General features: G+C 44.0%; 1 protein-coding gene across 4 annotated transcripts in view; it reads right to left on the bottom strand.

Moving 5' to 3' along the window:
• PRKN (parkin RBR E3 ubiquitin protein ligase) overlaps positions 1-24893 on the bottom strand; it is a 1016620-nt gene that overhangs the window by 451891 nt on the left and 539836 nt on the right. For all 4 annotated transcript variants that reach the window (XM_039881217.1, XM_039881221.1, XM_039881234.1 and 1 more), the window contains one exon: positions 11297-11412. In XM_039881217.1, coding sequence (XP_039737151.1) covers positions 11297-11412 — 116 coding nt within the window. The remainder of the gene's footprint in view (positions 1-11296; positions 11413-24893) is intronic.

Here is a 24893-nt window from a genome sequence, read left to right on the forward strand (position 1 = left end):
CATAACTCGTAATTGTCTTCAAACAAGCTGCGAGAGTCTACCCATCAAAGCAGAAGCTGCAGTTGTCAAAATTTACAAATATTTTTGCAGAGATGGAGTAACTGAACAACAAAGTTGCCGTGACAAATCTGACGCTGGATAGAGAAGCGTCTCTGGGTGCCAGCATGCACAGTTTCTCTTTGCTGCCCATCTTCAATCACACTTTTAGAAAACTTTCAGCTTGGAAAAAAAAAAAAAAAAACAACCCACTTTGTAAATCAACTCTAGTGCCTACTGTAGGGTGCCAGAATATGCCACCCCGAAACATACCATTTTGTCATAAGGATTTTGAGCTAAAGCCAGTGGAGAAGAAGCAGATACAAAAAAAGCTCTGGCCTTCCTTACTGCCTAAATGAAGGAGGCCAAGTTGTAAAGCTTTCCCCTCCCCTCTCTGCCAGCAAGGACAAAAATTAATCACTGGAGACAACTTCAGACCCTTGTCAGCCAAGAGGACACGTTGCTAACTTTACTACCTGGCCCTTAGCTCCCATTAGATGCCTCACATGTTTACCTTCCCGCAATGTGCTGCCCTAGAAGTTCGAAGTCCTTTTCCTTTGCTTGGTCATTTCTCTACAGAGTTATTGTTCTTTGGTGAAGAGGCCACACGAACCCGAGTTCTGACCACCTCTTGGAGTCACTCATCTCCACGTGCGCCCATGTGTGTGTGCCCTGCACCTGTTAGCAAACTTCTGTTTGCTTTCTTCTTAATCTGTCTTCCGTCAGGACTGCAGCTGGAGAGCCTAGGAGATCAGAGGGAAAATATTTTTTTCTCCCCTATGCTACGATAGCATTAACTACTTTATGAGACTCTTCTAAATCTGTTTGGATTTTTTCAAAATCGGCTAGCGATCTTTATCAAAATCTTCAGTAGAATTCTCCAAATATCCAGCTTTTGAAGCATGAAGTATAAACACTAAAGATTTTCAAGAAGAAATTTAAATTAACCCCTCAAAAAGTGAGGACCTGATTAAATGATGAAAAATCAAATGACGGATGAGATTTTCATTCTGAAATGTGTAATCGAACTTTTAAAATATTTCAATTTGTGGGAAGAATATCTCAGCGCAACTTCCACTTCTAATTAGATAAATTTATATTCATATCATAAAAAAACACTGAGAAAACTTCTGATTTTGCTGCCTCCAAATGTGGAACTTTCAAAATATGTGTAAAAAAAAAATAGTTTATTTGAAAAGTTCTATTTTGTAAGAATGTTTGTCAAAGAAAGCTTCTTCGAGTGAAGCAAAAACAGAACTTGGGATAATATGATGTCAGAAATATTTACTCATTTTAATTTAAAAAATGGAATCAAGACTATTCTCATCAAAATCTTCTCTGAGCTTGCAACCAGTAGAGGGAGATTTTCTCAATTATAAATATTATGATCTCCAGCGAAATATCAATTGAAGGTGTTAATTTCAAATGCTGTAGCTAGGCTACGACTTTGAAGAAGACCGCAGGCAACTGCAACTTTTTAAAAACACAAAGACAATGATATGACACAACATTTTGAACAAAATGGCTCAGGAGGGGAAACGAGACATGCAGACAGACTGTCAGCGACAGCACCAGTTGTCAGAGTTTGACTCTGGGGTCAAGGGCCAAGGTCTGGTCCTTTCCACAGTAATGTGCAAAGAGGAGGTGCATCAGCAGAACAGATAATGTCAGCGTCCCGCTGGCTGGATGTAAAAGAATAGTAAAGAGGCTAATTGGTGTACGCCCTGCTTACATACATGTCAATTATTCTATGTCTGTTTTTAATGCTGTCTTGGCCACGTAAAGAATTGCTGGACAGACTTGGCCCAAAGAAATCAGTTCAGGCTCCTGTTTCAGAGCGAGGACGCGCTGAGAAGGCCCTGCCGGGTGTTGCCAGCTTCCGTCTTGCCCTAACAGCCCTTTCGTGCGCACCACTCCCCCCCGCTGGAGCACGCGGCTGGCACGTGCTCTCCCTGCAACCCGCAAACATCACTATCACAGCTTGAAGCACCTGGAGCACTTTCTGGGGTCACAGATGAGCTTAATAAATATGTTGAATGAGCAGCTGACTGACTTCTAAGTTGCATCTGCTGCTAGAGAAGATGCAAAGGCCTGCACGAAACCGCTCTGCCTGGGAGGTCGACATTCGAGGGTGCTGCTACCCGCGCTCACACTTCTGCACACTTACGTGTGCGCGTGATGGCGTACAAATGACCACGAAGGCACATTAAGTAGCTCTTAGTGCTGTGGAAATCTACATCTGAATCTAGAAACCCTTGAAATTTCATTCTCTCATGTAGAATTTGCCAAATTAGCAGGAATCGCCACGTCGTGACCCTTACTTCGATAAGTCACTTTGTTTGCAGAGACAGTTTGAGACTCCGGGTTATTGAGACTATTGCTTATTTGGTAGCAACAGCCCTAGAAATTGTGGCAGCCCCAAAGGACAAGTTCAAAAACGCTTAATTCTAAATGTCATGGAAAACAAAAGCTACACGTATGATGCTTATAGACAGAGGTCGGGGTAGATCACAGCATTGCCCACTCCCAGCAGTTTAAAATTTCTGGGCGCATGAATCAGTGCAAATATTATTTGCAATGAAAATAACTTCTTCCCCTCCCCAAGTTTATAATCAATTGCTAATTACAAGGATTAAGTTGTAGTTAAAAATAAATGCCCAAGTCGCTTAATATTTTTCTGAGTAAAATTAAAAAGGACAACGTGGTATTTATTTCCAGTGAAAACAGACCTTAACAATAATGCTTGACTGTCACCAAAGTTCTAGTGAGGGCCACTTGAATACTTAGAAATATAGCCGCGGCTGAATACCCACCATCAGAAAATGAACTGCTTGTGATTCAGAGGGTTACGATATGCGAGGCTGACCTTAATGCATACAAAATTGGTCCAGGTAGATTTGCAATATTGTCCAACTAGTGCCAGAGGGGGCTGCTGTGCACCCACAGTGACGGTAAATGAAAAAGTGAGGTGTATGAATTTCATGCACGAGCTTCTGGAAGGTCCCCAGAAAGTCCCGCTGATGCGGTCGCTCAGATCTGACATCTGCAGGGTTCACTGCAGGAGAAGTGAAGGTCACCGGCTGACATTAGAAGTGACACCACTCACATTTCAAAGTATCGATGTTGATAAGACATTTCTTCTGTTTTCATAAGTAACTGACCCCAGAGGATATAGGTGAAAAACCTATACCCTATGAGTTGGACTTAGAAATTTGACTTTCCTCCCTTACTCCTAATACTGCCTTAAAACTCCCCATTGACTCCCGATTACTTCATTTTATTTAATTCAATTTGGAAAACTCCATTAAATTCAGAAGGGATTTTTAAAGGGAGAGGATTCCATATAAAAAGAGCTTGTTTTGTCTCTTGCACTGCACAAAACAGATTTGCATTATTTATTTACGTCTCTTTGGTGCAAAGACGCCCGTGGGACGTTGTGGCCTCGGTCACAGTGGCACGTCGGTCGGTCCTGGGCCTTGTCCTGCAACGAGCACAGCAGAGAATCACGGAGGAAGCTGTTATTTTCCGCTCTTACGGTGTTTGAACCGTCTTGCATCTCACTTCACCGCTGATGTTTTCCTTGTCACATACGATCCTGCCTTTCGACCTCACCAGAGAGCCCTGCCTCTCACTGCACAGAGCACGTCGGGGCCAGGCTGGAGGGTCAGGCGTAATGAGAGAGAAGAGGTGCACGCCCCAGGCTTTGGCGAGGAGGCTGCTTCGGCCAGCTCCTCGAAGGATGGCCACGTGTCATTTTTTAAATATCTTAGCTTCGATTTCTTCATCTATAAGATAGATGTTCAAAACACTTTGAAATTAATTTAGGTAAAAATTACAGGTCGTTAAGTACTGCCTTTGACCTTCAAAGGAGGTGATGCAATTATTTTTATAGGAGCCTCCCCCAGGGGAAGGAGTCTCCCTTCTGGAAGGGTGTATAGCATCTCTCCCTGCAGACTGGGTCAAATTGAGGTGGGCCATGCTTTTCAGGAAAGAGTCACGGGCAGCATAAGTAGAGAGAGCTTCCTGGGCACAGCGTGAAGTGGCCTCCCCAAGGTAGGACAACTATCTTTGAAGTCTCCTCTTTCGTCTTAACAAGTTGTACGATGCTCCATCCCATGCTCCTGTTTATCGGAAGACAAACTCGCCATTCCCTTCGTCTGTACAGCTATGCAGAATGGACACGCCAAGGGACTCCCATACTTATGTGAAAGTATCTTTTGTTCCTGGCGTGTTGTGTTACCTAAGGGATACATACTATTTGGATCAAACAGGAGAAAGATCTAGATCGGTATATGCAACGGACTCTAGCGCTCTGCCACGTGAACACCATTCCGACAACGTGTCATTACAGAAACAAAGCCGCTTACTGAAAAAGCCCAAGTGAAGGACTATGGCTAAATCACATGTGGGTCCACCTGGGGTCACGCTGAGCTCTTTAGAGTCTGACGCCTGGATGAGACCATCAGCTCCCGTGTGACCCCACAATGTCAAGAAAGGTTAGATAATAGAAGATGGCCATTAAGCGATCTCTCAAAAACTAGAAAAAGAACGTATGTGTTAAATCTAAGTCATACGAGAAATGCCAACGATAAGCAAACTTTAAATGTGAACTGACAAGAGAAGCCTAAGGTAGGACAAACGCATTCAAAGGGTCAGCAGCTGAGACGCCCGCTGCTTGTCTCTGTAAACCGTGAATGAACGCAGGCCAGTCGCTGCCAAAGGACAGGTAAGGCGCTCTCTGCCGGGAACGCCGAGAGCAGGTGCAAACGGACGCCACCAACCTCCAGGCCCAAGCAGATCTTTCAGGCCTGCGAACAAGGCTGTACTGCTTCGGGAGGCTGAAGGGGTTTCAGGACAAATCTGAAAACGAGGATATTATAAAAACCGTTCATACGAAAGACTGGTGACACCAGAACCATAAGAGCTTACTGGGGGAGCCGAGGAAGATGACGAGGTAATCCTGCTTCTTGGGCCCCTCTTCCTCCTGGGAACGGCATCGTAAAACGTGTTTCTGGAAGGCTAAGTTTTGACTGTGCAAGCTCTTGTTTTTTTTTTTTTTTTAGTTTGTCTTCTGTTTTGTAAACATGACGAACGAAGGTGAAAAGAAGCACCGGGAGCCTTAAGAGGAGAGCGGGGCCCGGGTGGGGGTGACGTTTTTCCTTCTGCCAAATGACGGCATGGTGATGATTTTTCTATTTTGTACGTTTTCAAGTTTCACATTTTTAAATTTAAAGGGATAATAATACTGTGAAGTGATATTCGAGCAGAAATGATGTTTTCCCCAGGGGCACCCAAGGTCAGGGTGAGCCCCATGACATACACACTGGTCGGGCGACAATGGAAGTGTCCCTTTAGCTTTACCCATGCCGTTTTAATATGGCTGAATATTGTTATTCCTGAGTCAACATGGGGTATCCAGAAACGTTCTGAATCCTTTTTCTGTGTAATTCTATAGGAACTACTTAACGACATAGCCATTCCAGCTTCAAGTACTGACTTTTCTGCTCTTGGCCCAACTTTTTGCTTTTTGTTTAATTCCTTACTTTTTATTCATAAACTCAAGACTATCAACTGGCGACCCTGAGAGGATGAAGGTCAACGCTCTACTGCAGACAGCTGGAGGAGAGCAAGGCTGGTCGGCAGAAGGGAGCCTGCTGATTCATAGGACACCTCAGGATGTACTGAGCTCTAATAGTTCACTTTTTCTTTAGGAGGAAAACATTTCACATACGATGTAAACCCAAAGAACGCAAATCATGTATCTGCATGGAATTTTAAGCCTAATATCTGGAAAGGAATAGCATATCTATCTTACGTACTTTTCTGCATATTAAAACCACATGTGCCATACGAAAGGCAATGTCACTGAAAGTCTCTTATTTCTGCATCTGTCAGCAGAAGAGACTGACACAAACAAGTGTTTTTTTTTCCAAATGAAACAATCGATTTATAAGCTGGGAACGAGCACTGTCCCCACTTCTAGCAGTCCCGAAGAGCCGGACAGAGCCTCACAGATGACCTGCTTCAGTTCTTGGATTTTATAAGGAAGCCGAAGGCCTAAGAGATTACATTATTTTGCTAAGATCAAAAAGTCTGCTTAGTGGCTTTGGAGCTCCTTGAAAATAAGTTCTTATACACTGGCTAAGGATTATTATTAAGAAAGTAGATGAAGAGATGTCGCTCGCCTTTTATACAAAAGTATATGTTTGTAAAGCACACAAATAAATAAAATTCTTACCTTGCTAGCCATTCTCTACAATTTGTTTCAGAGGATAGAAGCATAGTGAATACTTTCTTACATATTTTATGAGGCCACCATTACCTTAAGACCAAAATCAGACAATGACAATCCAAGAAAAAGAAAACTTAAAGACCAATATCTCTCATGAACATAGATGCAAATATCCTCAACAAATTAGCAAACCAAATTCAAAAAGGATAAAAACGATTATACACAGTGGTCAACAGGATTTATCCCGGGTATGCAAGGCTAACTTAACATTCAAAAACGTGACTTAATGCAATCCATCACATGAACAAACTCAAAAATAAAAGTCGCGAGATGATATCAATAGACGCAAATTTTTTTTGACAAAATCCAACACTCATTCATGATAAAAATGTCAGTAAACTGGAAACAGAGGGGGACTTCCTCAACTTCATAAAGTCTACATTCCAAAATTCTACAGCCAATGTTACACTTAATAATGAGAAACTCAAGGCTTTTCCAGGAGGATGGGGTACCCGGCCAGGACGTCCCTCTCGATACTCCTTTTCCACATCATGCTGGAAGTCCTTGCTAATGGAATAAGGCAAGAAAGTGAATAAAGATTTACAGACTAGAAAGAAAGACCTAAAACTGTCCCTGTTCGCAGATGACACGATCGGATGTGCAAAAAGTCCTAAACATCCCACAAACAATTACTGGAAATGATACGCAGTTATAGCAAGGTTGCAGGATACACGGTTAATATTTAAGTCAATCAGTTTCTCACATACCTACAATGAACAAGTGGAGTTTAAAATTAAAAGCACAATATCATTTACATTAGCACCCCCGAAATGAAATACTCAGGTAGAAATCTATCAAAAAAGTATAAGACCTATAGGAGGAAAACTATAAAATTGATGAATGAGCTCAAAGACAAACTAGGTAAATAGAGGTATTCTGTGTTTGTGAGTAGGAAGACTCAATATTGTCAGAAAGTCATTTCTTCTCACTTGATCTATAAGTTCAATGCAATTGCAATCGAACCCCCAGCACGGTATTGTATGGATATCAACAAACTGATTCTGAAGTGTACATGGAGAAGCAAAAAGCTCAGAATGGCCAATGCACTATCGGAGGAAGAGAACAGAGTTGGAGGCTGATGTTCCCTGACTTCGAGCCTTAGTGTAAAGCCACGATAATCAAGACAGCGGGGCATCGGCGAAAGAACAGACAAATACATCAATGGGACAAAATAACAAGCCAGAAATAGGCCCCATTAGTAAAGTGAGCAAATGCTGGCGAGGGTGTGGGGCACAGGAGTACTCACCATCGCTGGTGGGAACACGAGGCACGATGTCTGAAAGGCGGTTTGGTGATTTCTTACAAAACTAAACATACCCTCACCACACGATCCAGCAATCACGCTCTTTGAGACGTACCCAAATGAGCTGAAAACTTATGTCCACACGAACGCCTGCACATGGATGTTTTAAAAGCTTTATTCCCAACTGCCAAAACGTCGAAGCAACCAAGATGTCTTTCAGTAGGCGAATGAATCAGTGTTACACTCCGACAATGGAATATTATTCAGCACCAAAAAGAAATGAGCCATCAAGTCATGAAAAACCTGGAGGAAATTTAAATGCATCTGCCCAAGTAAAAAGAAGCCCGTCTGAAAAGGTTATACACTGTATGATCCCAACGATATGACTTCTGGAAAAGGCAAAACTACGGAGACAACAAAAATGTCAGTGGTTGCCAGGGGTAGAGGGCAGAGCATGGAAAGCTTTTAGGGCAAAGAAAACACCATATATGATATTACAGTGGTAGATACATGTCATTACGCATTTGTTCAAACTTATAGAATGAACAGCACCAAGAATGAACTGTAAGGTAAACTATGGCCTTCGAGTGAATGTGAGGTGTCAACGTAGGTTCACCCTTTTTAAAAAAGGTATCATTCTGGTGAGCGACGCTGATAATGGCGGAGGCTGTGCACGTGTGGGGGTAGCAGGTACGGCAAATATCTGTACCTTCATTCCAATTGTGCTGTAATCCTAAAACTGCTCTAAAAATATATCTTTGAAATTCTTACCTTGCACTAGCATAAGGGGAATGCAGAAAAATATTTATAAATTATTCTGTGTTAACTATTAAATACTAAAAAATAACTATTCTCTGGTTTCAATCTAGTATGTAGTTAATTACGTCTAATTTGACTAATGATGTATGATTTATACACATGAAAGTAAATCAAATAAACATAAACTATATAGATACCATTTAAAAATATCTATAGTTATAATATTTCAAAATCAAAACCAAAGGAATATTTTTAAATATAAATTCACAAGTCAGTAAACCTTATATTAATAGAGGACACACTGATACCATGTATAGTGAGTGAGAAAGTAGTGTTTTCTAGATTCTTTCTAAAGCTTTCATGTTGAACAAGTTTTGCATTTTTCTCTCATAATAGACAATGCAAATAAATGAGAAATGCTAGAACTTGCTTAAGAATTTTTTTTTTAACTATGGGAATAATAAATATAATTTCCTTTAGCAAATGGGGCCAAGACTAACAATGTGAACGCAGCACCGGAGAGGGTGCCAGCGGGAGCCTCTCATACGCGGGTGGTCACGTCCCACATGGTGCGACAAGGACCTGGAACGTGCCCCTTGCCACCGACCGTCTGCTCCGGTTTCCATGCCCCGTTCTCAGAGTCGAAGCCTGCAGTCGGCGACCCCTGTAAGGCGTGGGGGCTTCAGCCTTACTTAATTCAATACATACATTTTTAAGCATTAGAAATAGCTCAAATCAGTAGCAGCACAGAAAAGATTAAATAGAGTATTCCCACGTGACAAAATCTTCGGTACATATTTAGAACAACAAACAAACTTGTTTTCATGGAATATTTCACGGCAGGGGAAATTTATCATGATACCATATTAAATGAAAAAGCCAGATTCAAAACTATATATACAATACGGTTACCTGTAGCGCACATGTGCGTGCACGCACGCGCACACACACACTCACACACGCACACCCATGTACACATGCAAATATTCGGGTATGCTCAAGACCCTGGAAAGAATTAAAACACAGTCTTACTGACCATCAAGGCTAAAATTTTCTAACATCGTTTGAATTTGATTGTGAGTGAATTATTTCTAAATTAAAAAATAAATAAATAAAGCATTAGCAGAAAAAAATCCCCACGGCAATTCGCAAAGCACAGCGTAGAGTACTGGGATGCCTCGTGCGGGCTCTCAAGACATCCCCGTGCATGAGCCCGTCAGCATCAGAAGAAAGAACCCTTTCTCTGTCTTACGTATACGGCGTTCCACTGCTGCCTCACAGAAGGGACCTTTGTCAGTGACGCGTTGGTTATACGTTCATACTTACATCTAACCGAACATAGTAGCTTCTATTTATAAGATCCCTCAAAAGTAATAGGAAAAGTGTTTATTGCAAAAGACAGTATTATTATTCCAGTTATTATCTCCCTGTGTATCTGGGAGTTGGCTCATTTCCCTCACAAGATGCTGTGAGTTATTAATATAAAGGTGACAGCTAGCAGCAGAAACATGGAGGAAATGCTCGCAGTAAGATAATTTGATAATACGATCAACGTTACATATCTTAACGCCACCTTATCGACTTTAATGGAAGGTTTTAAAATACTGGCTGGGGGCTGCATTCTGCCTTACAGAAAAAAAAATGTTTTGAATTTCTCCTCTGAAAAAAAAAATCGAAAAGTGATTTAATTACGTAGTGTTTTCAGAGCAGTCGAGCCCACATTTTTAGCACTTTCCAATTCTTTTCCTGACACACCAAAAGAGTCAGCTGTCCTTGCACGTGGAAAGCATTAGCCATATGCAGTGGTTCGCCTTGCCAAGGGAGGCGGAAACGCTGCATTTTAGGCACTATCGTGGTGTTCCCCACCTCGGTAAGGACTAAATATGCAGCGGAAGGAAAACGCCTCATTTTTATTCTTTAGCGGAAACGTTTTTAGGCTTCCGTTAGTCAACGTCTTTATTCAAATTTATTGAAGAATAAAAGTACGATGTTGGGAGTATTAACACCTGCTCATCATGAAATCACAGCTTCAAAGCAGCTTTAAAAGGCCACCCAGTACAGCCCCAAAGGCCAGGCAGAGACGATACCTAAAGGACTAGGGTCTACAGCTGTCTTTGCTTCAAAGTCTGGAACAGAAAACTTCTTTGACTTTATTCATGAATTCATTTCGGCATTTCACTGCAAGTTCTTTCTGAGATCAGGGCAGAGACCTCTCAGTTGCAACTTGCTTCTGGCCAACTGTGAAATATGGAATAAAGCGACTTTCTTTTCCTCTGTTCATTTGAATAGTGTAGGAATTATTCAAATGCGATTAAGGAAAAAGTAGGACTAGAAATTCTACTCTCAACCGTCTACGCTGCATGTTAAATGGTCTCAAATTCTTCGACTTTGTCCTCGCCTCCCAAGCTGTAAGTCAAACCCCGTCGTCTCCCCCTTTGTTCTAACAGACTACGTCCACATTTCCTTTCTTTTATTGTATTCGCTGAGAAATAGCCAGGTCCCAAACTAGCTCGGTGCTTTCATTTTGGGGGTATGAATGAAACATGTGATGCGCCAGTATGAACACGGACGTGAGGGAGAGTCAGAGTGTACAGAAAACACACTTTTAAAATAGAACATCACGGGCCATATACTCCAAAAATAAACAGTGTTCGTAAATTACGGCATTCCTAACATTAGCATCACGTTTTAATTTATTTTAGAAATTACTGATAGCGATACACGTGTTTATATTTTAATATCAACCTAAGCCGGCACTATTTTTGGATAAGTCATCTCGCTTATATCCTAGGATCCTCTGCGACTACTGACTAAGCTAAGGATTTGTCGTTGTTAAAGTCTCATCACATTCAAAATACCGAGATGGAGCATCCAAGTACAACGGACACCATGGAGGTCGGGGAGACCACGGAGGAGGGCTCAGACCGCTGGGGAATGAGGTGTTGAGAGTGTTCTCAGATCCTTACCTGACGTCCATACATGTTATGCAGGTGATATCACGACTATTTGTTGTGATCAGGTTCAAAGCCACCGACGTTTCCTCATCAGAGGTCGGGTGTGCTCCACATTTGAAGAAGAATTCCTGCAAGAAAGAGGAACAGTATCAAGGCCATGGAATGGGGCTGGCCATTTCCCCGCCTCCAAACCTTTCCGCGGGAAACCATCTCTTCGGGTGAGAGAAGCGATCTAGCTTAGGTATGAGTTGGAAATAAATCAGCATCGAATCTTTCAGGGACACTAATGTCCTTGTGCCGAGCGAGCCAACAACCCCATTTAGGAGGACCCAGCATCTTCGCCTTTCCTTTTACTCTCTTTCGGCCACGGAGCTGGGGAAATGCTCTGTGCCCCCGGCCATGCTCCTCGGTGACGAGTGAGTCGAGTAGAACTCGGTGTGGATGCAGGGGAAGCCTGGAACAATATCTGGCAAGTGAGGGGAGGGAGCCCCTGAGCCAGGAAGTGCTTTGCCCCAAGCCAATCACAGGTGAAGCCAGGCAGTAACCCAGGCTTCCTAAAGGGAAACCCGGCGCTTGTTGTTAGGGCATCTCTACGTCGTTGGTCAGTTAGCACAAAGGCATAGGGCAGAGCAAGGAGTGTAAGGACCCCGGGCATCAGCAAGCGTGCGAGTACGTACAGACTTACGGAGGAGCAGATGGAGCCTCCCGCAGCCCGATCCAGAGCCCCGCCCGCTTCTCTGCCTTTTTTCAGCATCCCAGAATCCCCTGGGAGACGGGGCCTCCACCCCGCTGCCCGGCAGCTGAGGATGTTTAGGACTCAGATCGTTACCTCTCCCCTCGTTAACTCGTTTCCCTAGCCTTGTCCCGTACACATGCCTTTATTTCAGCTTATCAGGTGAGTCACATTCTTTTGATTAATAATATTCTCCCTTCTCAACCAAAATTTTCTTTTTACACTTCTTCCTTGTTCTATATTTGTTCACACACCTCTTCTTCCCTTCATTCAACGAGATGTGTGGCCAGGAGTCGTTCTGCTTCCTGCCAGTCTCTACTACGCCTTCCATGATAATAGCATCCACAAGCTAAGTTTTCTGCAGCTGCAAAAATTCTATACAAATAGGTCACAGGATGACAGAACCCTTGCAGCCCACGCGTACCCCTCAGCTCCACGGGTGTGTTACTACATGGAATATGGAAGGTGGTTTTTTCCCTTTAAACACTTGACCTGGTGTCAACAAACTTTTATTAAAGTTCCAGATATGAAATGTTTTTGGCTTTGTGGGCCATTTAGTCTCTGTCGTACTTCTCAACTCTGCATTGTAGCCTAAAAAAGCAGCCATGGGCAATATACGAATGAGCGGATGCGCCATGCCCTAATAAAATTTTATTAAAAACATGTGGCAAATTCGATTTTGCCTGCAGGCCATAGAATGTCGATCCCTACGCTAGATCCTGAGATATTTGCGGCATGTCTTATTCAAAGTTGTACCCTAAAGTGTCTGGCACAGGTTAGGCATCCGATTATTTCTAAAATGAGAACTCAGTAGACTTATTTAGTAAGTGCTACCGGTGTCCCTTCATTTGACAAGTGCCGCCTTCTTCTTTCTTACCCTGCTCGTAACCAAACTAACTTCATTCTCCCCTCACCTGAGATACAGCAAGCGGCTCCCGGGGGTGCTCAAACTACAGGGAGCCTCAGCATCACCTGGGGGGGCGCTTGTTAGGCCAGGCAGTGCTGGGCCCTACCCCTGATTTTTTAGGTAGTAGGTTCCACCCTGGCGCCAGGATCTGCATTTCTAACGAGCCGAGCCGACAGGTGACCCCGTTCCTGCTGCTCTGGGGACCACAGCTGGGAGAGCTGCTGGGTCCCACCACCACTGCTGGGTAAAGGGGTGAACTCTGCTTACTCTCAGGGGACAGCAGCTGTGGCGCACCTCACTCACCGCAGCTGACAACGAGGCCATGCCTCAGGCAAAGTATGTCACTCTCCCAAAACCTGGAGTGTGCCATTTTACAGAGAAGCGTCCCAAGGACAGGTGTTTGGAACCTGGGCTGCTGCTAACCACAAGGTTCTCACCAATCCCAGATGGTCAGATTGCTAGTCAGCCAGAAGCTGCCCCGCCTGGGGCTCAGGGCGTGGTGGCCGACCCACCAGCCTGCAGTCCTCCGCACCCCCAGACCCAGGAGCCCATAGTCTCGCAGAAACAGGCGGTTTGTGCTGCATCCGATGGGAGGCCGTTCAGGGTCGTCTGTGGGGCCCCGCCCACGAGCCCAGGCTCCCTCCCAGAGCCGCATGCAAATCGTACTGACTGGGTTTTTTTATTCTTTTTTTTTTAACATGGAATACCACACTTTTTACTCAATCTTTTGAAATGCTACAGATCCTTCAAGGCCAGTTCAAGGGTAGTGAGAAAGAGAGTTAAAGCAATTCCTGATGACCAAAAGGAAAAGTTTGGAGGACATGACCCGCTCTTATGAAATACACCGAGCTAACTGTGACTGCTTTTTGCAGACATGAAAAAAAATCCTCACTCACAACACAAAGTAATTCCTCCAAAATAGCTGAGTTGGCTGGACTATTGAGAAGGTATTTCATATACAGATAAATAGATAGATAGCATTTATATTTTTTCTTAGCTTGCAGAAAGCTACTAGATGTTCAGCTAACAAATCACAAAGTGCTCTAACACCAGATAAAATTCAGGCAGATAAGAGCCAAAATCCTTCTTTTGAGGTGGGGTGGGTGTTTACAGATAATGGTATAAGAAGATATAGATATTTGGAAAATTCCACTAATTCACATGATGTGATAAAGCTAAAACAGAAATTACTAACTCTATATATCAAATATGCATGTCTCATTGTCTCCAATTTTTATGAAAGGAGGTTCTTCTATAGTACTAGAGCAACACGCAGAAACCGAGGCGGGTCCGAGATTTCGCCCAGCTTGCGAGAGGACAGGTTGGTCTGTGTGGCCTCGTGGGTGCCAGAAGACACGAGACTACTGGCTCCGAGACACCGGACTGCACGCCTCAGAGCCCGGGCAGAAAGCAGTGCGGACGTCACGATTAGGTCATCGTGATTATGCTGGAAGGACTTCCAGAACGAACGAGGAGCCAGAGCTTCCCTCACGAGATGTGCAGAAACGTGAGAGACTCCTGGGAACCTGTCTCCCGGTACAACTAATACCGTCCCTTACAGACTGACCAGCACAGCGCTGTGGTCCTTTCCTGTCCCACGTGATCGGTGGACTGGGCTTTTCAAAGCCTTTCTGATATTTCCAGTCTGCATTCAAAACACACAAACTATAAAACAAAACTAAACAGAAATAAGAACCTTTGTAGAGAAATTCTGCCTTGGGCATCTCAGCTTCCTTGTCTAGGGTTATCATGCCACAAGCAGCTGCGTGATTCTTTTGGAGTAATCGTCTGCGGATTCTGCCTACCTGTGTTTTGTCTCCCTTGATGGTTCAGATTTAAAAATCAAGGAAGCCGCAGACAGAAAACCTTCCGCGGGAGTCCACGCAGAACGTGGCATCGGCGTGAGACCCAGTCGTTAGGGGCATGCCACCGTCTGATCCCCGCGGGGGCCCAGGAAGCACCAAACGGGGGGCCAGTGACAGCAGTTATGCCCCAGGGCCAGACCGCTCAAGGCGATATTACTCTCGTTCCCAGGGATGCGAGGGCTTGACCAGCAGAGTCACCTCGATGCCACTGGGGCAGCAGTCACCTGTGGGAGCAGCGGGAGGATGGCTGTCGATCCTGGTGGAGGCAACACAGGGTCCTTCACTGCGGGGACACAAGGGGCCCACCTCGCCCTCTAAAAACGCCTGCTCACAGATAACTCATCCACAAACAACACAACAACAAACTAAGTCCTATGAAGTCAAATGAATTCCCCTTCAGCCTGACCGGGCTGAAGCCCCCACTGGATCCACGCAGGCAGCTCAGGGAAGCCATAATCAGCTACAGAGCTAAAATCTATGATACTAATTGGCCTGTTTTATTTTTTAATGCTTGTGTAAACTCCTTCCAAAAAAATGAAAAACATCCCAGAATAAGTCCTTAAAAACGCACTTGGCTTTATAATGTGACCCTGATAAACGCTACGTAAGTGTTTTCTACCTTATTAGTACTAAAAAGAAAACCCTAAATCCAACAGAGCTGCATTCTTTGAGTCCATAGAAACGTACTCCCATTTTTGCCACTTCCGTGGACAAGGCTACAACCCTTTAGCTCCCTCTCACTGAGTTCTTGGGTTTTCTCAAAACTCAACTGTTCTGTCATCTCAGATTGTAGAGGCCTGATTCTCTAACCGAATCAGACCCGTAAAAATCGAAAGGACAGCGAGGGGAAAGACCCACGAACATGTCCATTCAACCATTGGCGGCATCTGGGAGCCACCCCTTCCCGCTCACTCCTGCCCACCACCCGACTCATGAGTCCTTGTCAGCGTCTCCCACAGGCAAAAGGGAAAAGACTAACAAGTATGGAAAGAAGCAAAATAAACCAGCAACGTGTGAAAATTAGACAAATACCAAAACTCAACTGTATAAAAACTTCGAGGATCAAAAAGCCAATTAGTCAATGTCAAACACAAATGGATGTACTCCAGATTATGACAAAAATCGCTCAAAACTATCATCTCAGAAGCCCTGCTTGTCCCAAGTGCGATCTAGTTCACAAACCTGAAAAATCAGCAGTGAGACCTGGCTTCTTCACTCATGAGCCTTTTAACAGCTTTTATGAACTGCGTAAAGTTAACAATTTTTATAGATATTGTTCACAATGTTGTTTTCCAAATAAGAAACTGTGTCTGTCTTTATGAAGAGTTAAATTCCTTGTTATTCTCCAAATCATTACATGTTAATGTTAACAACACCAAAGGAAACACACCTTTCTCTTGGCAAAATAAAAAGGACACACAATTTTTACTGGAAGGTCGCAGGGGGTCTGTGGTTTGGGCTAAAGAAGTAATTAACCAGCCGTCCGCATGGGTGACTCAAGTTAGGAAAACGGGGCCCATGCCAGGTAGTTGGGCTGCGGCGCTTCGACACTGGGGTCCCCTTGCAATGACAGCGGGAGCTAAACAGCAGCAGGAAGTCACCCTGAGTCACCGGCGTTAGGGCCTGGTCGTCTGGGGCTGGAGGACAGTGGTTGGAGGTGGCTCAGCAGCTGGGCTGTCTGGAGGAAGGAATGAGACGCGGCCACTGCAGAGATGCCTCCTGAAGACTAAGGGGGCACACGCCCTGGCTCTGCCTTCACTCTGCCCCCCGCCTCCCCTCAATCCCCCACCCTCACTGGTCAAAGCCAGCCCGGAGCCAGGAGGGGGAGTTGGGTGCTGCTGTTTGCCTTGGCCAGCAGGACACACCTAGCAGAATTGGGACGGGAAGGTAGATCTGAAAGCCACCAGCAGGTGACCAGTGCACCACTGCGAGGCAAAGGCAGTCAGTCGGTACAGCCCAAATTCTTCAACTTTCCCTCTTCGTTAGTGGGACGCCTTCTAATTAACCACCATAAAAAATATGATACATTTATACTCATTCTTTAAAATCTATTAAAGATACATAAATATTTACACTGTGTATTAAATTTATACTCAAATAAACCTGTCAAAAGATTTTCCACCCAAATTTTCAAATAAGATGAACAGAGGCCATTGTCACTATTTATGAGAAAATTAGTAATAAGCATCTCACGTCTACATCAAAAAGGTCCTCAGGGTGACCCAGTTACCACAATGTGTCACTTAGGATCAGTCCAAATGGCTCTCATGGACCTACAATTCTGTCCATAGCTAACAACAGACACTGCAGGCCCTGACATTCATCATTGGCTGGATGCACGTTCTTTTGTAAGAAGCTACTGTTAGTTTTATTATAAGTCTTATTATCCATTTGGAAGTTTCATTATCGATGTTAATACTATAGTTTTAATTTTCTCTGAGCGAAACATGAAAAAGAATAATCACCACATTCTCTGCCTGGTACCTAAGTAAAGCCTATGAATGAGCCACGCCATGGCCTCTTCATCCCGTGACTTTATTAGCGTGTCTGAGCCTTCATACTAGAACGCTAGACTCACTTTCTGTTACATAAATCCAGGAAGAATGATATAAGGTTGGATGCAAAATAACTATGCAACTTCTTAGATTGGGTCACACTGGGGGACTGCTAATTTAACAATGCCTGCTGTAAAATCAGCTTACACCTAGTTAGACAAATAAAACCTCAAAAGTTAATGAGTCTGTTCTCATGTTCGATGAGTTTGTTTTCTCGTAACCAGATGTTAATAAGGCCTCTGGATGATGAGCTAAGTTTATCGGGGGGAAAGAAAATCAGCGTACCACCATGAAAGCAAAGCCATGTCTTTGCAGAGAAGGTCATTGCTGCGTGTCACATCACTGACACTGCTGAAGGCTTCAGAAGACTACCCTGACCCTGGCCCTCTGTTGGTGAACAACAGACACATACAATACATACATATAAACACACATGCTCATGCGTGCACAGGCCTGCGTGCACACACCAAGCCAAGCGCCATTTGGAGTGGGACGGAAAGTCTTAGATGTTAATCCAGAAAGCGCAGAGCTTTCTAATGTCACTTCTGGGCCAGCTTTAACAGCGTTGCCATTTCATATTAATACAGCTGTTGGACTTCAAAAGCATTTTTTATAATTTTAGCTTATGACCAAAGTTTAAAAGTATAAACCAGGTCTGTTCCCTAGCCAAGGTATAAGGGTAATAAAAATTAAAATGAAATTCTAAAACCCAAAAGGCTCTAAAAACCCCAAGTTTTAATTTCTGCCTCTAAATTTGGCATAAATTTCATTTATGGCAAAATCTAAAATAAACTAGCCTATATTTATCCATCTTAGTGTGACTATTCATACTTTTCACTGCAAAATTACTATTAAAAAAAAAAAAAGACAGAGTGTAGACACTCCTGGGGATATTTCAGAGCTAAACTGTATGAATTGCATCATTTTTCGAAAATCTAAAAAATTCTAAATTTCAAGCACTTCTGGCCCCCATTCATGAGCAATTACGATTCTGCAACACAAAACTGTCTTAAATTCTCACGAACCCAGGACGATCCCCGAGACACCAGACAGAGTCCCTTGTTAAATCGCCACAAAGGCACTTTCAACTCGCTCCAAAGGAATCATCTTATCCTACTTGAAACATGAATGTGTGTAAATGGATCCATGTGTCCTTCCTACATTTCCGTTCAATTTCAGATAGTAACGTTTAAGAAATTTTTAATGGCACAAGCCTTTAAGAAGTCTAACTTCAAACCAAAAGCTTCAGCCATGACCAGGGTCATCTCCCCCTTCCCACCTGGATGCCGACTTCCTCCAGGAGCCTAGACCACAAGTTCATTTGACTGTAACGCTCCTCGACCGTAACGTGCTATTTATTAATTTAAGGATAAAAGGGTGCGGGGGTTGTTGAAGAATACATTTCAAATGATAGATACGTGAAGAGTAAACTGGAAGGTTTGGGGTCATCACCGGCGCTTATAAAATGCATGTCTTTACAGAGCTGGCTTTGTTCAAACAGGAAAGACAGTCCTGATTCCCGGCTCCAGCAACTGCGTAGACACACTCGGGGCCCCCACCCAGGATGGCCAGGTGGCTCTGGCCAGGTCAGTGAGAACACAAAATTCCCCAGCTGTCTCCACAGCCAGAGAAGTGTCTGAGAACCAAGCCAGAGCTCAGAGGGAACGGGGACAAAGATGGAGAGGCAGACTCCAGCGACAGCATCGTGCTGTGGTCTGCCTCTGCCGCAGGTGCTCATTGAGTCATCTGCATAAGTGATGACCATGCTTCCAGGAACTTGCTTCTGCCCCTGTTCGCTCATTAAAGAATAAAGAAGTGCTGTATCTTCTCCTTGCTCAGCCCTCAACCAGGGGCTGAGAGACGAAGGCAAAACAAAAGTCCTGAGCCGGGAGCAGGAAACCACTTCACCAAACATTCGTGCCCAATAAAACCAGGCAGATGCCTACGGACACCTCAGCTCTGGGCTATGGGTGAGAGCCACGTGCAGCTCGGGGGATGATGAGAAGGTTTTGCTACCGAAGGGGAATTTGAACTCGGTTTTAAAAGGTACGAGTTCTCTAGGCGGAGAAGCAGAGCCCCGAGCGCAGGAGCAAAGGCGAGCCAGCACCTGAGCTGGGGTTCAGAGATTCGCCGGAGTTCGGGGTGCCGGGACAGAGAAATGATGGGGAATCTGTGATTCTCCGAGCACATGAGCCTTAACCTCATCCCATCAGAGCCCTGCCCATGCTTCGACAGCCTGCACACGAACCATCACGTGGCTCCTCGCTTGGACCAAAGAAAGGACTGAGGTGTGATGGCAAAGAACAGGCACCATGACTGTTTCTTTGTCACCAACTTTAAAAGATCACATTTTCAAAACAGGGTTTTGATCGTTTAACTTAGCGGTGCATATAAACTTCCGAGGCAAACTTTCACGTTATCTTTCAGACTGGAAGACACAGGTTTCCCTCTTTGTCCTTTGGAATCTTGGAGAGACCTTTTACCCCAAAGGCTGTGACCAAGATAATGAATCACTGGAGGATATGGGGATCAAACGCTTTGAGTATGGTTGGTAACAGTTCTCAGCTTGTGCTCAATCACCTTGCTCTATTAAAGGTCCTGACTCCATCCTTTCTGGAATTTAGGGACAGCCGTGAAAGTTGTATTTATTCCACCGGGGATGGAGTCCCAGCTGAGCTAAGAGGCCCCTAATGGCCAGAAGATGCAGCTTTTCCTGACGTCTCACTTAATCCCAGGAATTATTGGCCATTTCAGGAGAATCTGATTAATGACTTACGCACGACGACGTAGCACCTGCTCCTTTCCCGAGATCTGACACTCAGCTGCCTGGTGAGTTGCTCCACGTGGTCCAACCTTTGCCTGGATTTCCATCTCAATTCCAGCAACGTCTGGGGACCTAACTTCCCTCCAGCAGCAACATAACAGCAACTACTTATGTGATGTCATCGGCTGAGAATAAGAGGCTCGGCCGGACTATTAAAGACAATGTTCACTATTCGAACTGTTCTTTATTTCCTTTAGAGCTAAAGGTTTCGCATGCTCTCAAGATGTGTCAGCTCGAAAGAACACAAAGGCACCCACGGCATTGGCTAGTTTCATGTTTAGGCAAAGCTTTCCAGCTTCTGTTCTCAGATAAATAAGATATAAATATTTGGTGGTTAAGAGTGTTTCCTTTGGTAACTTTTCACTAATTACGCGCGCTGACCTCTGGGAGAGGGAACATGACAGATATTTGTTGGCTGGTAATGATTTGTAAGAAGCTGAGGAGACGAGTCACAGTTTTGAAAATTTACAGTGACTCACCATCCGAAGAGGAACTGCGTCCCCTGCATTTCCTAAGCGATTTCCAGAGGCTGGCAGTTATTTCGCATTGATTTCTAAATGTGCAAAACACTGACTCTAATCAACAATAGATCTTAAATAACGTAAAAGGCCGACTTAATCGTATCACTCTTCTGGTTACCTGTCCTCCAGATCAAGCATGCTGGCCCGGGCGGGGCCCGTGAAGCCTTGCCACCCCGCCTGTGTCACCGCCTCTCCACTCCCCCCGCCCTCCCCGCCCTCCCCCCGCCCCAGGCCTGCCATGGTCACCTGAACACCTCCTCCTCAGCTGCCTCTGGTCCCTTGCACCGACGTCCCTCTGCATGGACTGTCTCCCCTTCCGCCTCCACCATTCACTTTGCCTTTCAAACCGCCTCCCGTCCTCAGGTCTCAGTGCCATGTCGCCAACCCTGGGAGCCGTCCTGATTCCCTAGGACTGGGCGGGAGGTGTTTGCGTGGCACCCGTTGCTTCTATCCTGCTCTCTGCTTAGCGCCTTCCAAGCCCCTGGTCTGTGGTACTGACGTCACCCGCTTGTCTAGCAGAGCCACCAGGGGGGCAAATGACCCGAGGGCACTTCATGCCGGTGCCTGGCACAGGGCCTGAACACCGCAGGCGTCCGAGTGGCTGAAAGAACGCGCTGTCTGAATGTACGCGAGGAGGGACAAGGAAACTCGGCTCTGGGACCTGCTCTGGGGCAGGAAGTCGACAGGGGCTTTGGGGCCAGAGGCTTCTGTATTCCTGGAAACTCAGCGTCCTCCCCTCTGTCCTTGGTTAGCGTTCACCCTCCTCTTCACTCTGTTTCTCTTGTCATTCCCGTCACTGACTCTGCTGTGCTGCTTATTTGGCAAACAGCCCCCCTCTGTGGAGCCAGTGCTGGCAGAACGATGCTGTCACCTTCCCCTTGCAGCCTGAGGCTGAGGACCACGGCTACTGCGACTTCAAAGTGTCCAGACTGGGCGGGGAGGCGGGGCAAGAAAAACATGCCTTCGGTAGCAATGATTCACAAAATGATCATATAACTTGGTTCTGGCTACAAGCAAAGAGAAATATTGAACAATAAAAAAATCCTAACTTTAAAACATTTTAAATGACTTTAGACTTGGAATCTAAACTTTTCCCCTCAAAAGTCCTTGTTTTTTTTTTTGGTAAGTAGAATTTAAAGCTTCTTTTTATTTGTTTTCTTTATTGCAGGCAGCACACATGGCCATAAACACTCCACTCAAGACAAAACTGGGCAAAGGCAAGAGAGCTTTATATACATTAATAGTGTCTTGCATTCTCCACATTTATTTTATTTCCTCGTTAGAAAAGGAACTGAAACGTAATTTGTAAAGTTACCTCTAAACTATACACATGCAGGAAAACTAAGATGAACAAAACTAGCAAATAAATGTTAGTTTTTTTTTTTTAATTAAGACAATTTTTTTTAGCAGTGTTAGGTTCGCAGCAAACTTGAGAGGGGGCACAGAGATTTCTCATAGCTGCTACCCTCACGCAAGCATAGCAGCCTCCATCATCACATCCCCCACCAGAATGGGACAGTTGTTACATCGCTGAACCTACACTGACACGTCGTCATCACCCAAAGTCCACATTTCACATGAAGTTTTACTCTTGGAGTGGTCCATTCTACAGGTTGGAATCCATGCACAGAGGCATTTATCCACCAATACGGTATCGTGCAGAGTTATCTCCATACCATAAAAATCCTCTGTGTGCTAACGATTCATCCCGCCCTATCCTCCAACCCCTGGCAACCACTGATATTTTTATTACCTCCATGGTTTTGCCTATTCAAGATGCCATACAGTCGGAAATGACACAGTACGCCGCCTTTTTAGATGGGCTACTTTCATTTAGTAATATGCATTTTCAGGTTCCTCTATATTTTTTCATGGGTTGAGAGCTCATTTCTTTTTAGCACTGAATAAACAGCATTCCAGTATCTGGATGAACCAGTCTATTTATCCATTCAACTGCTGAAGGGCATCTTGGTCGCTTCCAAGTTTTGACAGATGTGAATAAAGCTGTGATAACCATCTATGTACAGGCTTTTGTATGAACATGTTTTCAACTCCTTTGGGTAATCGCTGAATCGCACATAAGAGCATTTCCTCTTTAAGAAACCATCAGACTGCTTTTCAAGTGGCTGTACCACCTTGCACGCCCGCCAGCAGTGTGTGGGTTTCTGCTGTTGCACATCCGTGCCAGCATTTGGTTTTATCGGTGTTCCCAATTTTGGCCATTCTAATAGGTGAGGCATAGTATCTCCTTGCTGCTTGAATTTGCACTTCCCTGATGACAAATGATGTAAAGAATCTTTTCAAATATTTATTTGCCATTTGTATATTTCCTCTGGCTCATTTGTTAATTGTTTTTTTTTTTTTTTTGGTTTGTTTGTTTGTTTGGTTTTAGTGTTGAGTTTTAAGAGTTCTTTGTTTATTTTGTTCTTTATCACATGTGTTTTCTGCAAATATTTTCTCCCAGTCTGTGGCTTGTCTTATCATGATCTTGACACTGTCTTTTGTAGAACAAAAGTTCTTTTTGTTTTGTTTTGTTTTTAATTTTAATCAAGTCTAGCTCATCAACCATTTCTTTCATGGATTGTACCATGAAAAGAATTCCAGAAGGATTAATTGTATAAATACAAAAATAACAAAAAGTTTAATAAACTATTAAATGAAAAAGCATCAGCAGAAATTCATATAAATTGCAATGGAAGTGGTGGGGAGAGCTTTGAAAATATATAAACCGAGTCTCTCCTTATATGAAGGAACATGCTCTGCACTTCAAAAATTCACACAATGTAAAAAGACAAAAATGTTTATATAGCATATAGTAGACAAAGAGTATACCTACTCTTAAAAAATATTTCTGTCGATTACTTTAAAAAATAGCAAACGATCCAATTCAATACAAGAGACTATAAGATGGTATATCTAGGAAGAGAAAACGCAAAAGGCTAATAATATTAAAAGATGCCTAACTTTACTGGTGGTCAGAGAAATGCTAATTAAGAGCAACGATGATCTGCCATTTTCACACATGGCTTTATCAGTGATGAAGGGTCCAGCGCTAGTGAGTGTTGGTGAATGGGTGAGCGCGGGAAGAGCCTCGGCCTCGCTGGAAAACCATGACAGCAGTTTGGATAAAAATTTTCAATGCACATGTTTTATCCAGTTATTCTGATTCAGAAACTGCTATTATGTGAAAAAAATATAGTGATGTATATATATATTTATATATAATTCTGTATTATATATATAGTATTATTACCATTTCCACAAAAAGAATTAAAACACCCATACAAGTATGCTTGTTTTAAAACAGTACAGAAAAATTTATGGAGGAATTCAAAGGAAAAAGTTTACAGCAATCATCTTGGGAGAATGAAGCCGCGAACAAATTATTCACTTATTTTCTGTATATATTTCTTGTTAAAATGGTTCCAGAAGCCATGCACACCCTTTAAATAAAGCATTCAAAATAAAGACACCCGACACAAAAAGGTAAAGGACCACAGGAGAGCCTGGTGGGCCCTCGCCCAGCGGAGTGCATCCTGGAGGTTGTTTTTGAGGGCGAGAAACTCAGGATGGGCGGAAGGGGCAGCTGGGGCGGTAGCCCGAGGCTGGGTCTGGAGAGGCGGGCGTCTCTCAGGGGCTGGGGGGGCTTCATCGTGAAGGGAATGGGCAGCCTTGACTGATTTTAAGTGGGTGAGCGATGCGAGGTTTAAAACAGTGCCCGCAACTCCTGATCGGAGAGGAACACAAAAAGCCAACACGTCCTGACCCTCCCTGTGGACCCCGACGCCGTGCTGCAGTGTGGGCAAGGCTGGCCGGCCGGCCGGCTCCAAGATAAACGCCCCATGTCTGTGCTCGACCGGCCCCAGTCCGGGTACTTGACCTTTCGTAGCTGACTCCAATAGTAGGTTCCTACACGCTCCGTCAAGCCGGCAATGTGCGCTCTGCTTTAGACCACGCTCATTCTCTTTGTGGCTGATTTGCCAAAATGGAGTCGATTGACCAAACATGATATTGTAACTACTAGTGGTATCCTAAGCCTAATATTGTTTTTGTATTTAATTTCTCTGGTTTTATAGCTCCTCTTAATAATCGAATTCATACGTACTCGGTGTAAGTAATATTCAATTAATTATACGAAGGACAGATTCTTAGAGAGTAAATCTTTCAATCTGTTATCAATGTAAGAAAGTTACATCAATATATT

Source organism: Pteropus medius, unplaced genomic scaffold, assembly GCF_902729225.1.
Source record: "Pteropus medius unplaced genomic scaffold, Ma_sr-lr_union100, whole genome shotgun sequence".
In the NCBI taxonomy this organism is placed as follows: domain Eukaryota; kingdom Metazoa; phylum Chordata; class Mammalia; order Chiroptera; family Pteropodidae; genus Pteropus; species Pteropus medius.